Consider the following 24,374-nt stretch of genomic DNA (forward strand, 5'->3'; position numbering starts at 1 on the left):
CTTCATCGGAGCAGATCGAATATAGAGAGTTTTTTAAACGCAGAGTAATAATTGAACTAAAATCTGTTCATAAAAGGAATTAACTTCGCGTACTGTAACCGTTTATCTTGCGCTGCATATCCTCAATATCTAATGAGCGAAGCAAAAGAAGAAGTTAAAAACTCTACTGTTAAGGTGACAGTTAAGCTTCCAAAAGAAGATAACCATTCTTCTAATACGAAACATGTCAAAAAGACTCCAACTTCAAAGAATAATGATATATCTTTTGAAATTGGCAGAGAGTCCAAAATTCAAACTATTCTAGATGTATTGGCAATGATTCCAAGTTCCAAATACTTAACAAATGTTAGTTTGAAAGCAATTGAAGATGACTCGCGGCTGACTGACGAATCTTCTATAAAGGATATAGTTGGTGAGAAAAGCGAGTTAAAAGTTCAATTAATTCTAAAGCCATATAGTGCAAGGGAAGCTTTGAAACATGTGATTACTGTTCGTGACTTCATCGGATTCGCTCAAGAGACTTCAGATGGATTATCCGAATTTGCAATCTCTACTGGTTCAAATTTCTCTTCGTTACCATTAGGTCCAATCAAGGAACCTTCAAGGCAAGAGGAGAAAAAAGACAAGAGTGATCCGGAGGAAAAAAAAAATACTTTCAGGAATGTTTCTGAAGAGGAAAAACTAAAATTTAACGAAATGGTTCATGAGGTCTTTTCTAGTTTTAAGAATTCTTCAATCAACAGCCTTCACACGTCTGAATCTAACATCATAACGCCATGTGTCAGATCGTTGAGTTTCGCACCTTACAACCCTGTACCTCCATTTTATAGAAGTAAAGGTCATTTGTTCTACCTACAAATTGTTACTTTGGAAGGCGAAAGTTTCTATATTACCGCAATTCCATCAGGATTCTACGTCAATAAATCTAACTCAAATAAGTTCGATCCTTCTCCAAAGGAAAACACTGACGAACATGCACATGCATCCTTGATTTACTACAGTCTCTTTGACTTAATTACCTCTCGTTCTAAAAAGTTTACTTCTCATGTCCAAGCATTTGAAAAGAAATTATCTGCTTTGGATTCTACAAGCTATGTAAGACCAAGCAATACTTTCTTGCATAAACCATGGTTCGTTTCTTCTTTACCAGCAAATAATCCAGATTATTTGAGGTTACAAACGGCCGCCTTAGATTCCACACCAGAAAGAAACTTTAACGATGAATTTCAAGCTATTAAAGATTTGACTACATCAACTTTACAGGATCGTATTGAGATGGAAAGATTGTTCTCTAAAGTTGTCCATGAATTTACTGTTACTGCAGCATCAGGAGCTATGTCAATTTTTTATAATGATTTCATAGCAATGAACCCAGAATCTCCGGCTAGAGATCAAATCTTTTTGAAGGATAATATATTTTACTCCTATGTTTCTGATGTGAGCGGCAATTATGAAGGAAAGGGTGGAGATGAGGCCGCAGTTGCTGCCTCCAATCAAGACTTGAAGACAATTAACATTTTGAATCGCCTGAATATTCACGAAGTTCGTTACCTTTTAACAACAGTTATCGAATTTGCTGGTAGAAGGATTTTGGCTCAAACTCCAGTACCCGGTCTTTTAGCCACCATGGGTAATAAGATTGTAAAAAATGCTGACACTGGCGAAGAAGTTACCGAAGACTTTGTCAATGATATCAATGTCAAGTACGGCCTTGATGAAGGTTTAGGAAAGATTGTCTATGATGCTGACTTTGAAGCTGTTTTAGAAAAAAAGTTTGTGAAGGCATTCCACTTGAAGAAGCACAAAGTAAACGGCACCGAATTGACATTTTCTTCTCAGTCGAAGGGTATCGTAGGGTTTGATAAGAGACGCTATATTTTGGATTTAGCCAACACATACCCCCTAGATATCAACTTTGCTAGAGAGAACTTTGATAATGTTGAATCAACTGATAACTGTTACCCACACAGACAGACTTTGTTACGTCCAGAATTAGTAGAAAAATGGTGGAGTAACAAGATCGAAAAAGAAGGTGTTGAATTTGAAAAAGCCTATGAAGAGAACATGTTCAGTTATAACCCTGATGCTTACCAAGTTGAAGGTATTGAGGACGCTAATATTGACGAGATGTCAAACTACTTACAAGATGAGGTCATTCCAAGCGTTATTCAAGATTACTTATCCGGTAATTTGAGCACTCCATACAATGGAGAACATTTAGCCGACACCTTACATAAGAATGGTATCAACATGCGTTACCTGGGTAAAATTATCAAGCTTTCTCAAAAAGAATTGGACTCCCAAACTACCAAATATGAAGAAAACTTGAAAGCTGTTGAACAAGAAAATAAAGAATACGAAGACTGGGAAAAATCTTACTTGCAAAAAATTGAAAATATGATTAAAGAGAGACAAGCTAAAATTAATAAGTTGGTCCAAGAAGGCAAAGAAGTACCCAAAGAACTAACCGAGGATTTGAAATTAAATGATGAAGAAATCAAAAAACCAACTGATGGAAAACCTGTTGTCGTTTCTTATGATGAGCTGTTGCCATTGATAAAGATTGCTGAATTAGAAATTGTATCTCGTTCTTTGAAACATGTTTTGAAAGATTTAAGTAAAGATGTTCCTGTCTTTCTGGTTCCATCTTTGGTTGCTTACGTTTTCAACATGTTGGTTGGTACTAAGTACAATGCTAATCCCAAGCCAGAACCTGTCGACCAATTTTATCCGGTCAATAAGTGTTCATTTGTTAAATTGACCCGCTCCGAGTTATTAGACTCTATCTCTAAACAAGCTTCCTTACGTTTCCGTCATCAATTACCACCTAATTGGATCGAGGCGTATATGGAAAATCCTTTCACCCTAATAAGAAGTGTTTCTTACAAATTTGGTATTCAGTTGCTCAATAAAGAATACTTCTTCACTAGAGAGCAATTAGACAGTTACAAGCAAAGTCTAGACAAGAAGATCAGAAATAAGTATGTGGAACCACCAACTACCTTCAGTTTTAACGATTTGACTATTATTCCGCGCGTTAAGTTTTCAGAATATACTTCTTCGGTTAGTGAAGAATTCTGGGCCCAAGGTGCTTCTATGATCAATGAAGATAAGCAGACCGCTTTGACTTTGCTTGCTCAATCCATTACAGTTTTAGAAGATGTCAATAATATCTTACATCCTACTGTTGCCGAGAAGTATTTATCGCTATCTGCCATTTACAATAAGTTAGCATTATATCCTGAAGCTATCGCATTCTGTCGTAAGGCATGCACCATTTATGAAAGAGTTAGTGGTATCGATTCTTTCGAAATGATGAGGGCTCTAACCAATTTGGCAATTTTAGAATTCTCTAACGAAAGTCCTTATAACGCTGCTGTCATTTATAATAGGCTCGCTGAGATTCTAAAAATTTACCAATTACCCAAAATTCATCATCCAGCACCAACAAGTATTTTCAACCATTTAGAACAATTAGCTCTTGGTGTTCAAGACACCAAATTAGCCATTGAAGTTTTGGGACAACTAAGTTCCTATGTAGTAGAACTAGAAGGCAAGGACTCGTTAGCATATGGTTACACCGAATCCCGTTTAGGTAATTTGTTCGCAGCATTGAAGGATTTTCATCGTGCATTAGAGCATATCACTGTAACCCAAGGAATTTTTACCAAACAGTTAGGTATGAATCATACGCACTCAGCCCAATCGAGACAATGGGTCAATGGTTTGAGCTCATTGATAATGGATTTGAAACAAAAGAAACAGCTTGCACAAGATCAAATGTCAGCAGCTGGATCCAATACAACAGCTCATAAAAAGAACAACCACCGTCAAAAGAAGGACGATTCAAAACCTGAATTGGCTAACAAGAGTGTGGATGAGTTATTAACATTCATCGAAGGCGATTCCGCCAACTCTGGAGGTAAAAACAAGAGCCAAAATAAGAAGAAACATGGTAAAAAATAGATATTTGATTTAATTGTCTAATTCATTTATGAGTTTTATTTCTACCTGTAGCCAATGCTTGTATATACTTTGTGTAAGTACTAGATATAAAAGTGAAAAACAAAATACTTCAATTTATTTTTATCTTGCCCATGCTATCCTTCATTTCATTATGTTCATAAACGCAAAAAATTCGTTACATAGGGTCGTAAGTAACTCGATTTTATCAAAGGGTAAGCAATTTTTCACATATCATCATAAATGCAGGTATTAAAATATTATCATTAAGCACACTATTACCTTCTAATACACCGCTGAGTATACAAAGTAACAGTAATCGTAAAGGAGTCATATGATTGAAAATGACAGCTTTATCAAAATGAAGTAGTATCAAACAAACCATAAAACTTGTCAATATGAAAGCAAGAGTTCCCTCTATAGTTTTTTGAGTACCTCGCCAACGAATGCGACCATACCTTTTGCCAATGATAGATGCTAGTGAATCACCAATTCCCAACCCTATCAAACCCATAGGAGAGTTATTCATTAATAAAGGAGTGGATATACCAAAGAGTAAATAAAGGTATGATATGATTAATGGTCCACTGTGATCTCTAGAATCAGCAAATCTTCTCAGTTGTAGTTCAATAGCAGATCCAAGTGGCGGTAGATTTTGAAATCTTACGTACTCGATTGATAAAAAGACCGGTATAGTTCCGGACAACGCAATTTTCACAAAGTTTGAATCTATCTGGAACGATGGTACTATGAGTAAGAATATAATGAAATGCCACAGTTTTCGGGAAGTATTCAATGAAAGACTGTCCTTTTCAATCAATATACTGGGTATAGACAGCACGAGAATAGAAATCCACGCAAACAGAATCCTTTGACGAGTGGTAGACTCTAATATATACTCTACCAACCACAATAGCGGATTTTTACCACCTTCCAAATGAATGAAGATATTGGCAAAGAGTGGAAATCCCATAGCAAAAAATAGTGACTGCATAACCGGTTTAAGGTGCATTATTTGTTTGAGCATAAAGTTGATTGAAATTATTGTCATGAGTGCAAGGATAATGCCCTTTAAAATTCTAAAATGCACTGAGTCTGCTTCAGAAACATATATAATATTCGTTAATAGGATACTAAAAAGATTAGAGTCAATGTTATCTAAGCTTTTCAATTGGCCAATATATTTCAACAGCAACGATAGTAAAGAATTTATTATAATACTAATAGTAGTTTTTATTCTGTCACCAGCATCAAAGTTAAAAAATATGAGACATACCTGTAAAACAATCACTACCAACTGAGTTCTCCATCTATATGAATTCAATACCGAAAGAATCAAAATGGTATTTATTACTGTAGATGGTGTATCAAACAATAATGAAGTCATAAAAGGCAAATACAAATTGTAAACGGTATCAAACTTGGGTAAACTCCTGTATCCATGTTGCCAATATTTGATGATTACTACACTAATCATTATTAAGCCCACCACAACGACATTTACAAAGATTTGTTTATAAGATGTATCGGTGGTAAAAGTGGACCACGGCTGAAGCCTTTCAATACTATAATAGAAAGTGCCCAGCAGTATAACTGTTTGAACAAAGTTCGAATAAAAGCGCTCAAAATTTTTAGGATCCTCACTCACGCCTGATTTATGACTCCTCATATTAATCTTACAGATTTCCTCAGGTGGCATTTGGCTGCCCTTAGTTTTCTGGGGTATTCTAGCTGTGGTACAGGAAACATGAGGTGCTATGGCAACCATAGAGGCAACGAATAGGATGAAGAGAATTTATCGCCTGGAGGTAAGTCTAACTTACTGGCTGAGATCTCGCTAGATAGTAAGACTGCAAGCTCTACTGTTCCTAGGATACATGTTCTACCAACGTTTCATCATCTCAACCAACAACGTGTGCCATACTTGTAAAGATTATGTTCCTGCAAACCCAATCACCACCAAAAGCCCTCAATAATAAAACTAAATCATTACCCGCACGCCCAAACATTTTTGCAACGTCTTTTCATATCTGAAAAATTTTCATCAGGAGAACCTCAGGTATAAATAAGAGACGCAAGAGTAGCTATAGACAAACTAAAATAATACTTCCCTATATCTTGAAAAGAAAGGGCTTTTGAAACATCCATTAGGTAGATACCATACGACAACCTCCAGGTGAAGTGGGATATACGAAAGGCAGAGGGAGAAATTGAATCCCCTTAAGATCTTTTTTGTTTCCGTCTTCTTTTTCTTCTTTATCACGATTAGTTTCTGAGATATGTCTTTTGTCGTTATCACAGGCTAATTATTCCCCTGATGACCAAAATAAATTTTTACAAACTAGAGTTTCTGAATCTTTTATGATTAGAACGTTTATTCTTATTTCTGAGGTTTTTAATTAGCAATAAAGAAGAAAAGAAAAACCGGAAATATAAGAGGTTTAAATAGAAATACAGTGGTACTTCTTCAGTTTCTCTGCTCTCCTTTTATCCCCTACATTCTGTTTTTTGTATTCAATGTTTAGTTTAGGGTGTTTGTTCATATGATGATTATAACAAAAACAAAAGCTGGAATTACTGGCTGAACGAGTATATGTTGATACGTTTTTGCACTATCCTGACCTAACAAACACTTTTAAAGTAAATATAACAAAAGACTGATAGATTTCCATTGGTTGAGAAGAATACATTTATGCAAAAAACAGTCGTTTTTTGGTGCTATTCTTCCGTAGGTTGATTTTTCAATCTATTTGATGCAATGGAGATGAGGATACACAGCACTGGGCACTGAGAATGAACTTTATTCTTTCGAATGAGTGACAATGCTTTAAGCGGGCCTAGAAAACCCGCGCTACTGATCCATTGAAAGTTATTTTTCGAATACTAACGGAATTTTCCTATAAAGAAGGAATGGATTTTTTTCTTACTTTCCTACGACTATGTGAATTGATTTTTATGATGAGATATTTATAGATGACGAGTCTGATCATTCGTGAAGACACAACTATTAAAATTACCATTCATGCCTTTCTGAAACTATTTACAGTATTCTTTTCAATTTGTAAAGAATCGGAAATGGAGAAAAATCGACAGATAAACTAATTACTTCATCAGTTGATGTGTCTGTATTGATTCCATGCTTTTAAAGAAAATTCCTATCCTTCAAAGACAATGATACTGCAGAAGATGAAACAAATTACTCAAATAGACAAGCATATGTCTGATCTCTGATTGAAAAGAGCAATTAGTGTCTGATGCAATTATAGATTGAAGAAAAACTTATCCGAGAGAGATAAGACGTCGCGCATAATTTTACATTGTTTATACTTTATCCCGATTTCAAAAATTGTTTATGATGATTTCCACATTTCACGACGGTCAACTGTGTTTTTCGAATGTTTATCGATTAACTTTGATGATATTTCGCCTGTGACAGGGCGTGGTACTGAGCTTTAATTTTTTGGCAAATCTAGAAATCGGGTCAAGCACAACATTGTAATCTCTTGATTATTTGTCCGACTCTAATCTCTTCAATATATTTGAGTTCAAATATATTAACCAAGTGTTTTTTTCTTACGTTATTATCAATTAAATTTGTGATGTGATGACAATTCCTTGAGCTATATATTTTCTTGAGATCCTCAATGAAGAAAACGTCTCATTAAATGATTTGCACGTCAGTCTGATCACAAACCGCTTAAAGTACTGAATGTATGTATTGTTCACTTCATCTAACTCTTTGTTCGGTGATTCAACAAGAAACACCCAGACATTATTAATTCATATAGCAAATTTTTTTCACTCTCAATCTACCTCATCACTGAGTTCATTCAAATCATACATAGCTACGTAAGATCGTTCGAGTAATATTTCTGCGAAAAGAGACCAAGTTCACGGATAGACCAAAGAAAAAATGCTTTCCGAATCATCCGTCTCCATCTATAAGCTAGATCAATTGGAGTATCAGTATTATTACTTGACGAAGTCTTTGGAAAAGTTTGAACCAAGGTATCCCCAAACTGCCAAACTATACAACTGCATAGGTAAAAAAAACAAGAAAAAGGTCGACAAACTATTGAACTCTTTAGAGTTAAAAACTTTGAGCAAAGAACTTGATGAAATTTATTTAAGGTTACTCAAGAATAAGATTCACTATTACGAGACACATTTATCTAAATGTATAAAAGAGCAGATCCAGAAAGTCTCTAAAAAAGAATCTGGTAAAATGAAAGATGCTCAAAAGAATAAAACACCACCTTTAGATGTTGAAAAAATGCTTGGCGTACAGCTCTCAATAGAGGATTTAGTACTATTTTTGACAAGATTTAAACTGATCAAAACTTTCCATCAAAGGGTTAGACAGAAAAGCAAAAAGATGGAAAATGATACGAATGTGAAGGCTTGGTTGGATAACAATGATTACAGTCGTTATGTCAGCGATAAAGCAAGTAAATGGAACCCAAGTAATATTTGGAACAGCGTTATCACAAAGCTACCAAATTGTGAAAAGTTAAACGCATTAATTGGTCAAAGCAAAGCCGTTAAAAATCTAGTTGAGTCCTTCGATTTGAGTATCTGTGTTATATTCGGATTTGATGTAAGTGCTATGAAGGCAAAGAAGTATGAAGCGAGGGAGAAGGCATCCAAAGCTACTTTAGCGCCAACCAATATTGAACATGATACCGACAACGGTGATGAAAATAATAAAATGGACAGGAGTTTTGATGCAAATAGCAAACGAAGTCAGACTAACAGGGAAATAACATCCGACGATGAAGATTTGCTGGTAGAACAATACGAAGGATTGTTAGGCAGTTCAGGAGATGAAAAAGAAGGTGGCGGATACCTAAACCCTAATATCAATTACAATGAAGTGACGGATGAAGAGGCCAGCGATGAATCATTCGCTGCAGAAGACAATGAGGAAGAATTTAGTGAATATGAAGACAGTGAGCCAACAAGAAAGAGAGCAAAGTTGCATAATTTGCCTGAATTAATGGCTGGCTACTATAGTGGGGATGACAGTGAGGAAGATAGTAATGAAAGTGATAAAAATGTCAAGGGAAAGAATAAAAAGAGCGGCGCAATGGAAGACCGTACTGCTAGAGAACAAATGTCCAATGAGCCAAAGAGGAAAAATAGACGTGGACAAAGGGCAAGAAGAAAGATTTGGGAAAAAAAATATGGTTCCCAAGCCAAACATGTTCAAAGGGAATTGGAGAAAGAAATGGAAGATAGAAAACAAAGACAAGTCGAGTACGAAGCAAGAGTGGCTAAACGTGAAGCTAAAGCGGCATCATTACAAGATTCAAGGAATAGGGAGCACGAAAATGAACGTCGTGAAGTGCTCTACAAGAAAGAAAAAGGAACAGTGGCCACTGGGGAAGAGCATCCTTCCTGGATTGCAAAGAGACTAGCCGAAGAAAAACTTCAAAAAGCTAAGTTTGAAGGTAAAAAGATCAAATTTGATTAGAATAAAAATTTGCTTCTATTAACTCCATGTATAATAATAAAATCGGTTCATATATATATATATATACATACATATATATATGTGTGTGTTGTGCATATACCCCATATCAATATAGCATTTATTTTATTGAAATCATATCACTACTACCTCTTTGTGCCTGCCAACAGGAAAACACGCGGAAAAAGATCAGAGGAATATATTAGCAAGCTCAAGCTCTCGTGTTAAAGATGCATTCATTTCACTCCAACATTGATTGCAAGCTGTGAAATATGGAAGAAAACTTGATGAAATTGTTTATAAAACCTGAATATGATAAAAAAATCTAAATAATAAATATGAGCGCTCTACAATAGTCGTATTAGAAATGAAGAGAAAGGGAGAAAAATAGAAGTACGCGGACGTCAACCCTTAAATGAAGTATGATTTATTGCCTGGGAAAGCATTTTGATTTTCCTATTATTCGAAGACTTCCCCAGTAATTGGATCCCTCTTTTTGAAAGTCAAAAGTAAGTCATCTTTTGGAAAAATGGTAGCGAAAACTTTGATCTTTTCACTTAATGGAGTGACCTTATGATGGAAATCAGTATTTAAAGCAAACTTACCCAACAAAGCAGCGAAGGTGATCATGACGTATGTTTGACCTAAGCAGACATGCGAACCGCAACCGAAAACCAACCAATTCTTCTTCGCTTCGCTAGCCTTAGAACCTTCCACCCATCTTTCAGGAATGAACTCGTCAGGATTTTCATAAACTTCAGGGTCGTGTAAAGCCGGGTATAAGGTTGGAATTAACATAGCGCCCTTTGGTGCAGTATAGTTAGGAGAAACTGGGAAATTTTTCTTAACAACATATGGAACCATTAAGACAGGTGGTCTGTAACGTAGAGTTTCTTTGATAACCATATTAGTATATTTCATTTTTTCGATTAAATCCAAATTCAATTCAGTGGACATATCGTTGTTACGGACAGCTAATTGTTCTTCTCTGATTTTGGCTAGAACATCTGGACGATCGGCAACAATTTGAAACAACCAACAAGCCAACGAAGAAGAAGCATCTTGAGAGGCAAATAGGAAAGTGAAAACAGCTTCAGAAATTTCCTTGTTAGTGAATTCTCTGTGGTAGATTCTGGATTCATCGTCATTACTATTCTTTGCATCATGCATCAATTTACACCAAGCATCCATAACACAAACTGGTTTGCCACCAGCAGCAATATGGTCTTTTGCCATTTGGGCACAGTTTTCAAAAATTTTCATGGCCATGTCAGCAGTCTTCTTACCGTACCATGTTTTAGTGTAAGGAATGATAATTGGAAAGTTGACTAATTCTAAAGCTGCAGTAACCAAATAGTAATCATCGGCAATTTTTCTGACCTGGTCTTCGGTGATATAGTTACCACAGAATGAGTTTAATGATAAAGCACAAAGAATTTCTCTCATCTCATGGAAAAAGACTTGAGGCTCGTAGTTATTTTCCTTAGACAAACGAACAAATTTTTCCATATACTTATCCATGATCAATTCCAATGAAGGTAAGTATTGAGCCAAGGCTTGTTTGGTGAAAAGACCGTTTAGTGATTTTCTGTAATCAGTATGTGCTTTACCATCCAAAAAGACCCAATTGCAAGGTCTTAAGATCTTCACAGCAACATCCACAACACAAGGTTTGACGAATTTGGAGGATTGCAAAATCTTTCTTGCCAAATCTCTCGTAGATGCGATAACAACAAATTTATGGAAAATGGAAACACATGAAAGTGGACCGGATGCCCACTTAGCCTTATATTCTTCAAATTTTGGATCTAAAGATTCCAAGAATGGTCCAATAATGGGCCAGAACTTAAACTTTGGACCTGCGATAGAACCTTTTTTGATTTGATATGCTACTTGGTCCCAAACCAAAAGAATACAAATTAAAGTAGCAAATATTTTCAAATATGACATAGACTTGAGCGTATCTAGGATGCTGAAGGCAGTGGTGATGCCTACAGAGGATTGATCCTTAGCCAATTGTTGCAATGTAGAATTATGAGAGGCCTGTTGTATTATATTTTCTGCGACAGAACTCATTTTGTTAAATGGTGTTAATATCTATTAGACTAGTAAATAATGTTTTGTTTGTTATTGTGAGTGATACTAAGAAATTATTTTATGAATTAAAAAGGAATAGAACAAGACATTTGGAACAATAGACAATTAACTTATATATATATACTTTTTTCTTACAAAAATATTTCCTGCTTGCGTATATAAACCAATCAGTCCCTTTGCCTGGAGACAATAAGGATGATCTTTACAACCGATCGATAAAAAAATCTTTTCAAGACCGAAAACTTAAGAGCTCTCTTCAATAGCGATATAAACACCGGTTGCATTTAGACGCAGATTTGGGCTATGTTTTGTCAGCAGCGATAAAAAGGTACGAGACCTAAACGAGGAAAACTTCTCGAGAACTATGCTACCAAGGATTACCCTCTCCGGAAATTGCGGAACAAATCCGTGGTGTCTTTACGAGGTCCTCGTTTAAATAATTCAGGGGTGTGGGGTGTGGGCGCGTATACGCGAACGAGCCACTGTTTTTCCGGGGAACCTTCAGCGCTTGCAGAAATGGCGAATCTTTTACGTGTAAAGGGACAACGGAAATGGAAAAGAAATAATCAATGTGTCTCTATCTTTACAAATGTGTATGTGTACTTATAATCTGATTCTACGTCTCGCGTATATATGTACATATACGTGGATAGTAGCATTTTTGGTTGACGTACCATTATTATCTAGGGAATATATCGTTGTACTATTTCTCTTGTTTTTTTGTGTCATCAGCGGTAGGTTCTTTGGTAGGAATACTCTCAACTCCATCGACTTGCGGTTTAGAGGGCTTTGGCAGCTTAACAGACTCGGCTTCAGTAGATTCGGTTGATTGTGCCACATCTTCGCTTGAACTTGTTCTTGTTGTGTCAACATCAGTTGAAGTCAATGCAGAAATCGGTAATTGACTAGATCGTGGCTCATTCAATGTTTGGTCATCAGGTGCATTCTCACTAATGCCAGATTCCTTGGACCATTCGGAACGCAATGTGGATTCGGATCCTACGCTTGGAAGAGTGATTCCTGTGTGAATACTCCCAACATTTGCTTCAGATGCTTGATATGCGTTTGTTGAGCTTGGAGCAGGTGACAAGGCCTTCGAATCACAAGGCATATTACCTAATCTACTTACTGAACCTGTTGTGGTATCGCGTGGGTAAGACAACGGTGAGACTATGTTATTGACTGGTTGTTGTTTCGTTGGCATAGTAGTTGAAAGGTTTTGTAAATTATTTACAGCATTTCCATCAAGTTGATTTGAATTGGGAATTGAGTATTTGTTCAACGGTCTCTGACTGGCAGAAATTGCACTTACGGGTGGGATAGAACTATTAGGTACAACTTTATTGCTCGAATTCATTGAAGAATAAGTTAATTGCGCAGCCGATATGTTTACAGGAGCATTAACATTTTGATAGTTGTCAATAGGTTGATAATAGGTACGCGGGCTGATGGATTTGATACCAGTACTACTGCTACTACTAATGCTTTCATTACCTGGATTATTCTGTTTTAATACGCTCTGGATATCCTTAATGAACAAAGGATAGAGATATTCAGCAATCTTTTCTCTTTGTGCTATTGCTAGAGCACGCTCAAATGGTATCCAGACACCCTTTAAATGCATAGAGCCAATTTTCACAACATGCCTAATTTTCTCTGCTTTTAAAATACCATCTCTTCTACCTCTTGTCATCTTAGTTACGTTCAAAAGTTTAGTACCGTTAACCATGTCGTTATCGGCTCTTCTAACCACTGATATACCATTAGCTTCGACCTGATAACAAAGCGTCTTTTCGTCCTCCCACATAGTTGTTGTTACTCTTGGTCTTATTATGCTTGCGGATGTACCGTTACTATTGTTACCTGCTGTATTGTTAGTGGCTATTAATGGCATGGGGTGCCTTATGGTGGTTGTGTGGAAAGAATTCATAGCTTTCGCCATTGAATCATATTGTTGATCAGGCTTCATCTGTCTATTAGTGGTTAGATAAATTTCTTGGTCTGTAGGGGGTTTAACTGGTGGTGTTGTAGAATTTCCATCATACAACGGGCTCCCTTGTTGCTGTTGCTGTTGCTGTTGCTGTGGTGGCAACATTCCCATTTGAGGAAGATTGTAGCTTAAGGGAACATTTTGACCAGGTGGAACTTGAGTTGGAGTTTTTAAAGATCTGGGAGGAATTGGAGAATGTGAATTTGGAATTGAGGAGGTCTTGTGGAAGCCGGGATATTGATAAGTGGAAGGTTGTGGATAATTCGACATGGGAGGCTGCTGAGCTATGCAAGCGACACTGTTACTATTGCGACTAGTACGATGAGAGTTGGGAGACATTGAACCAGTGGATGAATCAGAAGGTGGTCCGGATTTGCAGAGCTTTGAAGATATATTGCCAATCTTCGGCGGTTGAACTGAGTAAGATTGAGGTTGTAATTGCTGCTGTTGTTGTTCATACGTTGAGTAATTTTTTGCTAAATTAGAATTTTGGGCCTGAATATTAGTTACAGATGATGCTATGCCGTTAATATTGCTAGTACTATCACCGTTTGCAGAATAATAATAATACGCCTGAGGGTATGAATATGCCATTGCTTGTTGAGCTGGAATTTGTGGGAAATAGTAGTAGTATGGTACATTGTTACCACTAGTACTACTGTTGTTTCCATTGTTGCCAACTGCAGAATTATTTGGCAAAGCAGTGGCACCAGCAGCGGAAGGAACACCTACCGACGTAGACGGCGGAACAGAAACGTTTGTGTCAGAACCACTACCCTGGAAAGATTCTTGAACTTGGTACATTTGAGGTTGAGATTGCGGTTGCTGCTGAGACTGTGATTGTGCTTGCTGATAATATTGTGGGTAAGGCCACTGTTCAGGAACCACATATTGGTAGGATACGGGAACCAAAGGCTGAACGTTTTGGCTAAGGTATTGCTGTTGCTGTTGCTGTTGCTGCGTTGGTTGGCCAATCGTGCTTTCGTTATTGCTCATAGAGCTCATAGTAGGCTCTTGGTGCATGCGGTTAGACTTAATATCATTTGTGTTGATTGGGTTACCAATAGGCATGACAAAAGAACCTTACTGTAATTAGGAAATGAGAATTTGTGGTGTGCTCAACGAATTTAGTCTAAATTCCCGAAAATAGAAGATCAAAGTGAGGTTTTTTTTATGCAATTGCTGTTGCGAGATGAGTTTCTTTGATAAAAACAGCCAAAAATGATACCGCTCCTGCTTGCAGTGGAAGAAACTATATGAAAAACACTGAAAACTATTCTAGAAGGCTTATAAACACACAGGCACACAAAATTAATGCAAACTACAGTGGGTGATTTCAAAAACTGACAAAAAGAAGTGCTAAAAGATGAAGTTTTCTTTTGTATCAACAACTTACTACATTCGATAAATTATGAAATCATAAACGGACAACGCATCTACGTAATTTTATGTGAGGGCAAGAGAAGAATACATCACTGATACGCGCGTTCATTGCTGAGGGATCATAGTATGACAAAGAGCAGAAGCAAAGGCAAAGAATGAGATGATCGATGCTTAGCCGACTACTAGACCCACTAAATGTAGCCATTACCAGTTCCTTAGTAAGATCGCACTCAAGTTGGAATGTTCCGTCAGGCCCACGGAAGAAAAAGCAACAAAAGAAAGAAAAACCGGACAACATGCGGGAAAAATGCAAACTGTGTGAGGAAATAATTAACTTTAAAGATTACATCAACGTCGGGCAAAGATCCTCCGCAGGTCTTCTACTGCGGTTTCCCTGCAGGCACAGCTAATCGGAGAGAAAAAAGCCAAGCGGAGATGCAGTTCCCGCACAGGCTTCTCTGCAGTAAAATCGGAATATGATTTTTTTATCTCATTTGCATCACGGGCATAATGCGTCGACATAAGAGGCGCAAGAATAATGTAAACCACAGTAGGGAAAAAAAGGAAAAAAGCCGTTTATGGGTAGAAATGTCCACTTTATAAACTGTATGCACATATGTACTATGACGCGTTGCCAGTGCAGGTGCAGGTTTCCTACCCGATTTTTCAGTAAGGCCTAGAATTGCTCAGACGATGAGGGCAAAACCCGAAAATAAACAAACCAAAAACCGGAATTTCGCGCTTGACATTGTTGGCAAGTGTTTTCGCGCAACGAATGCACCTAGCACACGTGAGTGGAGGTGACGGGATGTTCCCAAAAAAAAAAAAGAAAGTCCAGACGCACGAAATCGCCCCGCCACGCATGCGTGGAGATTGTCACAATACCAGACAAGTAGGACAGATTCCTTTTCTTCTCAGGAAACAAGTGAGCCGGGTTGCATGCAGGAACAACAAAGGTAAAAGAAAAATGGGGCTTCATTCCTGTGCAAATTTCGTTTGGGGTAATAAGGTTAGGGCTAACATGAACATAAAATGATAGGGCTTTTTACTAGTTTCTCAATGTTGCAGAGAAGTAACTTTGAAGTGGTGAAATATGATGCTGTTAATCACGTTGTTCATTTAGTACTCCAATCATTAGTTACCTTTTCTTTTCTTTTGTAGTCCTGACGGAGATGCAGCAAACAAATACCCATCAAGAGTTTAAGTCAGCCGCATCCTACCTGAGAATACTTGGCAAAATATAAATAACAGGAAGAAGTCTTATATACTTCTTGTTACATTCAATTGTGAAAAAATCAAAGATTGTGTTCTTTTTGAGATATGTCGCTACGCACTTGACTTTTTCAAGCGCGTGTTTGTTATCGGCGACGGGCCATTGTGTCACTTATACATAAAAAGACTGTTACCAATGCGAAGTATATTTTACGCAAAGATTATTAAAGAAGATAAGTTACAACAAGCTAACCAATAATTTGCTCTATCTGGCTAAATAAGAATTTGTCTGTTAGTATTGCTTTTCTTTATTCTAGATTTTCCGTTTTGTGACAGAACAATCATTCTTAGCTACATAATGGGGTTCAGAAAAATACTTGCTAGCAAATCGCATCACAGTCGTCATCACAGTCGCCATCACCAAAATCTCAAGTGGCAAAACCATCGTCATACACTTATTTCTAATGTTACTGGATCCCACGAGACAAAATATCTATCACCGTCTAGGATTGACAAGAGTTCAGGAAGTAGAAGACGTGATAGATTACAAGTAAAGATTAGATCGTTAAGAGACAAAATTCATAGACAGTTCCATCCATCATGCATAAGTGATAAAACGAGCACAGCAGTAGATAATGAATATCCTGCATGCAAAGAGACCAAAAAGGATGTTTTCACCGCTATTTCATTAGAGGAACTATTTCCCAAGTCCAATCGGTACCAAATTCGTGAAGAAAACGAAGAAGAAACAAATAGCGTTATCCACAGAGATTTGGGTAGAGTTGAGAATGAAAATGACTTTCCAAAGTATGGAAACGTAGAATATGAACACCACCTTGAAAATATCCAATACGATGAGGATGAAATAGTTGGTAAACTCAGGTCTGAAATTAGAAGCACAAAATTGAGGTCTGTTAAAACGACGAACAGGACGCTTGAGAAAGCCATGGAGGCTCAAATGTCTGGAAAGAGAGTTCTTCAACAACTGAGTTGTCAGAGTAACCAACTCACCAATATCGAAAACAATTGTGATATACTTAAAAACCAATCTAACGTGGCAGACCAAAAAATTAGCGAACTCATCCATGAGAATAGAAGCTTGTTTGCATTGAAGTCACCAAATCCTTTCAGGAAAAAAAGAGAGAGGGAAAAACTAAATCAGATCAACAATCTAAAGTTAAAACAGTGTCAGTTACAGCAAGAAACTAAGAAACGAGCCCAGGAATCTGGAAAAAACTTAGCCATCAACCTTACTCCTGGCTACACACGGTATGGGCAAGAGGAAGAAAGAAAGCATATTCTTAAAGATGCTCAAAAGTATCAGTTTGAGCCCGATGAAGACGACAATCGAATCGAAATTGACTTGTATGGGAACTTGGAAAAAATAAAAGTAGTGAGCAGTAACCTGAAGGTAATGGCTCACGCTTTTGGCAGAGAGTTTGAAGCACAAAACACCAGGATGTTTGATATTGAGAATAATGTTCAACAAGTGGACGGTGCTTTGCAAGCTAAGCGATATAGATTGGATAAAGTGGTAGGAAGAAAATGGTAAACTGACTTAAAGAAAAAAAAACGTGACTGTAAATGAGTCTAATGAGTAGATAGCTTCAAAAATAAGTGGATATGTAGATACGTATTTTGCTGCATACAAAGGTATGCATTAAACGTGTTATCATTCCTTTGCCTTCTTGCCTACTCAAAACATTTTGACAAAACTTGGCCCTTTTTTCTTCAGAGAATGCATTCATGTCACCCGAGATTCGGACGGTTTTTTTTCGAAGCGTTTCGTATTTGTTTCCCGTTCCTTTCGTAATCTTAAACTGGGTAAACTGGCCGGGATATCAACACGATTCGATTCGATTCGATTCGCCGCCGCCGCTTGATACAATGAAAAAGTGGAGAGGGGAGGGAGGAAATAGCGCCACTTTATCATGTATGAAACGACATAGATCAAATATTCTTCTACTTTTCTCTTCGTCATCTTGCATCCAAAAAAATAAATAATTGATGGTTAATGCGTTCCCATCATCATTGAGAAACTTCTCATGTGCACAATGTCACGACAAAAGTTTAATTATGGTACGAAAAAGAAACGGTACACTGCGATATTCATTTGGTAATAGCTGTATTGTAACTTAACATCCACCTTTCTATACTATCTATATTTATAATTTATTAATAAACATAATACAGAGAGACTGAAATACCAAGCTCATCAACTTCCTTCGTAATATTAGGCTGATATAAGTAAGAATGATACAAACCATCTTTCGTAATTTAACATGAAAAGGAACGGAACGTTGCATAGAACAATGGTCCTACCCTACGAACTATAATAATGAAATCGTAGCAATCAAGACGTCTGTCAGATGTATCGAAATATAAGAAGCGCCGCATCGCATTCTATGCGCTTTATCGGTGTCTATCGTTAACATATAATTAATTGGCTCGATCAGCTTCTTACTTTTCGAGTTTCTTCTGAACGCATTGAAAAACTACGTACAATATGTGATTCTAGATTACCTTAGTGCATTAAGTAAGAACAAGGAACCGCAGTTATTTTCCCACGGCTTTTTTTTACTGCGTACATAATGAAACTTAGGTGGCGAGTCCTCTTCCGTTCAGTTTTCAATTGTTTCCAAATTGTTTCCCGTACCATACAAGTTCCAAGCTCACTAGAAATGTACACGACATGAATGCGTCAGTCTGACTTATTAGATACGACAAGATTGTTCCTACCCGTTTACAAATCAAAGCGCATTCAATGTACGATGTTATATGATATGTATGCTTGTACAAAAGAAAAATATTGTGTGTGTAAGAAATTTTTGTTTTGTCGCGCTTTGGAAACCTAAATAGCCGCCAACAAAAAATCGCCCGATCGGTCCGGAGATAAAATCCGCAGTGTTTCTAAGATCGATGGGACCCTTAATATCATACCTAATTAACGCCGTAGATAAACATCCCTACGCATTTAAATTGTGCCAGAAAACTCGGGGAAAGCCACTTTTACCCCAATGTCGCCCCTCAAGCAGCGGCAATAAATAAAGAAAAGGTCATTCGCTTTTTCTTCACTATCATCTATCTCATTCATCTTACCTTTTTTGTATTTATGAAGGGAAACACTATCTAGAATAAAGGGTACCTTTTTTAAGCACAATGAACGAAGTAACTTGCTCCGTAACCAATGGAAACCCCATTCATAAGATTAATAATGAAGTAAGACTGAAACGGAATAATTTAGATAAATCCTCCGGTTTTCAGAATAGCGGTAGCGCCGCATGTAATGCTAAGACAATAGAATATATCTTTACTAATTGTCCAAGAGGCGTCAGTGCCAATAGGATAGATTTTCAAATTGCATTACCGGTTGGTAACTTTCGCCATAACTGCAATGGCGGAAAAGAACTGTCACGACTTGAAGACCAATGGTCAAAGGAATTCTCTTGTTCTTACAGGAATAAAAGTGCCGATGTGATTAAACCTGGCCGAGGCAAACCTGAGAAATGCCTCATAAATTTCCATGATAAGCATTTTTCACCTTACCATCATACAGCACATCACCAGAAGCGTATATATCCTTTTAAAAGGGCGTACCATGATAGCCCATCATTTTCTAATGGTTGGGAAACGCAGTTCAAATTAGTTGAAAACCAGTTAATAAATGACCTTATAATAGAAAATAACCCAGAAGAAAAAACCATTGGTTACGAATATGTGGCCGAATACGAAGAAACAATAGATTTTAAGCATAAGCTGTTAGCTGTATCACAAACATATCAATTTCTAAAATCAAACAGTTATCTATACGAACGAGACCCATATAAAATAGGGTGCGTGCTCATGGAAAACGGTTCTAATTTGAATGAAGTTGTAATGGCTTTTGAAGCAGCCGTTTCCCAAGATTCGAATCATTCCAATGCATGGCTAAAGTTAGGTATAGTTAACATCGAAAATGAAGACGAAAACAATGGCGAACAGGCTTTGCGAAATTGTTTAAATTTGGATCCAAATAATTCATCCGCTATGGAAAGTTTAGCAATTCACTATATCAATCAACAAAATGAATCAGAGTCATTGAAGTTTTTTTACAAATGGATTATTTCAAAGTTTTCAGGGTTTCTGCATCTTTTCGCAGGAAAAGACAAGAAAAGCGTTCATGAAATTCCAGAGAAGTCTCATATAGTGCATATTCTAGAATCATTGTTGAGTTTGCGCATAACGAAAGCAGACCGATATGATATATATTCTGTATTATCGGTCTTGTATTATTCAGATCAGAAAATACAGCAATCTCTGGAAAGTTTAGAGCTTTTGCTATCTGAGAGACCCAATAATGGAATATTGTGGAATCGATATGGAGCTATATTGGCCAATACTAAGTCATATAACTCTGCTATAAATGCTTATAATAAATCTAAACAACTGAGACCAAATTTTACAAGGGTGCGCTATAATTTAGCAATTGCCTACTTGAATGAAGGTGATTATGTCAGAGCAAGTCGAATGTTAATTGAAGTTATTTTATTACGAATCAATGGCTATAAACACAGCAAAGCAAAAATCCAAAGTAAATTCATGCAAAATCTAAAGAATACTCTTATCGCTTTGAAAAAATTTGATTTACTTGATGATTTAATAAAAAGTTCTCAAGATGTAGAATTACTGTTATCAACCTTGAAAGATATATACAATAAGATAGGATAAGGATTGGATTTAGTTATATTTTGCTATATAGTGCATCGAAAAACACAAAATAAAAAGTTAAAACCATTCAAGAAATTAACTCCTCACAAGAAAAACGAAAATTTAAAAAATAAACTAATGTTAATTTCCAAGGAAGTCGGTTCCACAAGTATAAGCTATTTCGAATTTACATGTTGGAACGATTTAAAGACGAAAAATTATTTTTTTTTATCACGAATAACACTTTTTCAGTTTCGATGTGTTTTTTTTGTATTGAATTTTTTATTTCGTATTCAATTTCAACTACGTATTTTAAGGTTCGCTTTATCCAGGATGCTCACAGTCTCTTTACTTTTGTTCTTCATTACTTGTGCATTCTGCATGACTCACTAATATTATCATGAAAAATAGATCTGCTAACCCGGCTAAAGATGAGGATGAATTAATGAAAACCAATTATATAGTAATCCTGTGACTTACTCAGTAATAGCAAAGCTCGCCGGTGCACCTGTTGTTCTCCTATCTTTTTTCTTTGGGTTATACCGTTAAATTCACAGGATATGTTCTCATACTAAGAGCGAAACCGATTTAGAGAAATGACAACTATTGGAAATACTACTGATGCACTTGAAATTAATGCAGCAGCCGCAGCCGTAAGTAAAGAAAATGGAAGAGGTAGGCTTAGGGTCCAAAAGGCTTGTGAGATTTGCAAAAGGAGAAAAGTTAAATGTGATGGAAATAGGCCTTGCCTGAACTGCTCTAAACATAAAAAGGAGTGCCGTTACGATTTCAAAGCTACAAACCGTCGAAAAAAAAGGCGACAGGCTACATCGCTCATACAAAACGTTGATAAAGAATATATTGAAACTGATGTGGCTCTTTCCAAAGACTTGTTAAGTAAATCAAACGCCAACGTCAATGCTCCTTCAGACTTTCTCTCCTCGTCTGCTAGCAACTCTCCATATTCCAATGGGCATTATTCTAATTTACCATGCACTTTACCCTTTATGGGTGCTAGATCAAATAATGCATTCAATTCTGGAGGCAATATACATGCGGAAAATAATACGAGTGTTTTTGCTGAGGATCATATGGCTAAATTACTACTACAACTAGGCTCGAAACTGAGAAATACTACTAAAGAATCATCTCATAAAGCCAATGAGGCCAATGGTGATGATGATGATGTGAATACAAATCTGACTACTATAAACATAGTGAATAACCGAGCAGGGAGTAAACCTAACTGCAGATCCGGTTTGTGTGGTTCTTCAGAGGCTCTTGATAGCAACAACATTAATTCTGAAAAGAATAAGATTATCAGCTCTCAAATAACCAACATGGTTAATGGTCATTTCGAATCACCATGGCAGACATTTTCTTTGGATAAATACAGATTCCACAGACGTTACCAGAACATTTTACCCTATTATCTTGGTGCATCAATTTTGATGGATTTATCACCGGAGACAATAGAGTATGCGAAGTTGAAGCGACCAAGAGTTCAAAACTATGGCTGGAACTTATCCGGCGGCCATTATTTGAAATATAAGGAAGAGTTCAAAAGCCATAACAAACAGATAAGCAACGAATCTAAGTTTTTCAATTTTGATGACCCTGTTCACTTATTTCTCGTTAATAAATTACTAAGATATTATTTTGATGAAATAAATCCTGTTTTCAGTATAATTCACGAGGCAACATTTTGGCAACAGTACAACAATAAATTTCTACGGCAAGGTAAACAAAATAACTCATCTGCGAAGTTATTCACCTCGATGCTTTATCTAATTTTGTCTACTACACTTAGGTTCAGAGAAGGGCACCTAGATGGTCAGAAAGGAGAAGGAATTAATAGTGAATCATCTTTGAATATCACTCTCGAAGAAGAGTCCGTTTTGGTGAAAAGACCATCTATAGAGGAGAAAATGTTTAAATATGCTTATTCGATTATCAACACTCTGACCTTTGAGTGGGAATCCTTTGAATTAATACAATCATGGCTTTTGATAGCCTTTTACTTCAGAACCTGTTATAGACAAACAGCGTGCTGGAACGCGTTAAGTCAAGCGGTGAACATGTGCAACGGGATGAGTCTATATTTAAACAAATTCCCTGAGATTCATTCCAGTTACGATGAATCAAAAGCGTGGCATTGCTTTTGGTGTTGCTTTATAATGGATAAATTGATAAGTTTTCAAATGGGTCGTTTCTACCAGTTATCATTACCCGTTAATGATATGTATGAACAGATGAATCTAGTGAAATCAAAAAAATTCTTACAAGAAGAGGATGATTGGTTTCACGAGGAAACTTTTCAGATGCTAGATTTATCTATAATAGTGACACGATTTCTAAAAAGAGATGCCCAGGACTTAAATTTAAATGAAACTGTGCAATTAAGAAGTCAACTTGGTCAATGGTATGTCACTTTTATAACTGGAAATGGAATTAATGCATATGGCGACAATCGTCGTAGCTTCTACCAAGTTCAACCGCTCATGACATACCTAGATATAAGATTGACTTTCGAAATTAGACAGTTGTTTTGTTTTGTTGCTCCTTCATCTACTGCAAATGATAAATCCTTAGAATATGTTGTAGACACTCAGTTGTTGCTTTCGCACTGCCAAATGGCAACTGAAAATTTGGCTGAAATTACAAAAAGTAATCTTTTTTTTGTTCCCTGGTGGTTAAACCTTTCTCAGCTATTCACAGTAAATCTGATATGTATTATCTACCTTCACGCAGGAATCGCCATAACCCAGAATAAGGCAATCATGCAAAGCTGCAGACAAATATGGCAAACTTTAGAGAGTTCTAAGCCCAAGAATCCCCCTTCAATGCTACCTGAGTGCTTATGGTGTTTGAAAATGCTAAATCATATGTTTTGTATACGATTGAGAGATTCGGCCCTGGAATTGGAAACCACTCTCGGTACTGACCACGGTGATGATACTCCAAACAGAAATAAATTCGAGCAGTTCAAGAAAGTAGGTGACCGCGATGCGGACATTGAAGTCGATACTGAGGAAAGAGAAGAAGAAAACATGGACGAGAAACAAGAACATCCGCCAAAAAATGACAGAAATGTACCATTAGCCACAAGATCTTATAACACCACTAATTTCACTGGCCCAATGGCAATTTCTCCGGCAGGTGGGGTACCAAATTTAGGTAAAGATAATGGCTTGCCATCAGATGTGTTTGATGCGGTCAGTAATATAAGGGACTCTCCGGACGTGTTTGATGATGATTTATTTTCCAATTTACTATGGTTTGATCAAAAATTTGCATAAAATTTATCTTTTTACCTTCTTAAGGTAATTACATAGACACCTCCACCTACATATCATCATGTTATATATAGAATGTCTAAAATCAAGTCAATCTAATCTTATTCCACAACGATTGTTTAAATGACATACACTCTTGCTATGCAGGAAAACGAACACAAATTTCGGGTCACCCATATACGGATGTCACGCTATGGGTCTATGAATAATACACAATTTTTAGCATTTCAAAGGTATAAAAAAGAAATTTTTCAGGAAAATGATGACTATCTTTAAA

At 36.7% G+C, this 24,374-nt stretch overlaps 8 protein-coding genes across 8 annotated transcripts; 5 read left to right on the forward strand and 3 right to left on the reverse strand.

Annotated features, from left to right (window-relative positions):
• Nucleotides 1-132: 132 nt before the first annotated feature.
• Nucleotides 133-3,966, forward strand: CLU1 (translation initiation factor 3 subunit CLU1; the record flags this gene model as incomplete). The annotated part of the gene is made up of 1 exon (XM_056224721.1): nucleotides 133-3,966. The coding sequence occupies one exon, from the start codon at nucleotides 133-135 to the stop codon at nucleotides 3,964-3,966; it is 3,834 nt and encodes a 1,277-aa protein (XP_056078610.1).
• A 205-nt stretch (nucleotides 3,967-4,171) lies between these two features.
• Nucleotides 4,172-5,731, reverse strand: SEC59 (dolichol kinase; the record flags this gene model as incomplete). Its single annotated transcript, XM_056224722.1, has 1 exon — nucleotides 4,172-5,731. The coding sequence occupies one exon, from the start codon at nucleotides 5,729-5,731 to the stop codon at nucleotides 4,172-4,174; it is 1,560 nt and encodes a 519-aa protein (XP_056078611.1).
• Nucleotides 5,732-7,876: 2,145 nt separating this feature from the next.
• On the forward strand, nucleotides 7,877-9,436 carry BUD22 (Bud22p; the record flags this gene model as incomplete). Its single annotated transcript, XM_056224723.1, has 1 exon — nucleotides 7,877-9,436. One exon carries the CDS (start codon nucleotides 7,877-7,879, stop codon nucleotides 9,434-9,436), a length of 1,560 nt encoding a protein of 519 aa, XP_056078612.1.
• Nucleotides 9,437-9,892: 456 nt separating this feature from the next.
• On the reverse strand, nucleotides 9,893-11,509 carry ERG5 (C-22 sterol desaturase; the record flags this gene model as incomplete). Its single annotated transcript, XM_056224724.1, has 1 exon — nucleotides 9,893-11,509. The coding sequence occupies one exon, from the start codon at nucleotides 11,507-11,509 to the stop codon at nucleotides 9,893-9,895; it is 1,617 nt and encodes a 538-aa protein (XP_056078613.1).
• A 724-nt stretch (nucleotides 11,510-12,233) lies between these two features.
• SOK2 (Sok2p) lies at nucleotides 12,234-14,591 on the reverse strand (the record flags this gene model as incomplete). The annotated part of the gene is made up of 1 exon (XM_056224725.1): nucleotides 12,234-14,591. The coding sequence occupies one exon, from the start codon at nucleotides 14,589-14,591 to the stop codon at nucleotides 12,234-12,236; it is 2,358 nt and encodes a 785-aa protein (XP_056078614.1).
• A 1,882-nt stretch (nucleotides 14,592-16,473) lies between these two features.
• On the forward strand, nucleotides 16,474-17,667 carry SPO20 (Spo20p; the record flags this gene model as incomplete). Its single annotated transcript, XM_056224726.1, has 1 exon — nucleotides 16,474-17,667. One exon carries the CDS (start codon nucleotides 16,474-16,476, stop codon nucleotides 17,665-17,667), a length of 1,194 nt encoding a protein of 397 aa, XP_056078615.1.
• A 1,607-nt stretch (nucleotides 17,668-19,274) lies between these two features.
• Nucleotides 19,275-20,822, forward strand: PEX9 (Pex9p; the record flags this gene model as incomplete). Its single annotated transcript, XM_056224727.1, has 1 exon — nucleotides 19,275-20,822. The coding sequence occupies one exon, from the start codon at nucleotides 19,275-19,277 to the stop codon at nucleotides 20,820-20,822; it is 1,548 nt and encodes a 515-aa protein (XP_056078616.1).
• A 575-nt stretch (nucleotides 20,823-21,397) lies between these two features.
• On the forward strand, nucleotides 21,398-24,100 carry STB4 (Stb4p; the record flags this gene model as incomplete). The annotated part of the gene is made up of 1 exon (XM_056224728.1): nucleotides 21,398-24,100. The coding sequence occupies one exon, from the start codon at nucleotides 21,398-21,400 to the stop codon at nucleotides 24,098-24,100; it is 2,703 nt and encodes a 900-aa protein (XP_056078617.1).
• Between the last annotated feature and the right edge of the window lie 274 nt (nucleotides 24,101-24,374).

The sequence above is a fragment of the Saccharomyces mikatae genome (assembly GCF_947241705.1).
Source record: "Saccharomyces mikatae IFO 1815 strain IFO1815 genome assembly, chromosome: 13".
Lineage (NCBI taxonomy): Eukaryota > Fungi > Ascomycota > Saccharomycetes > Saccharomycetales > Saccharomycetaceae > Saccharomyces > Saccharomyces mikatae.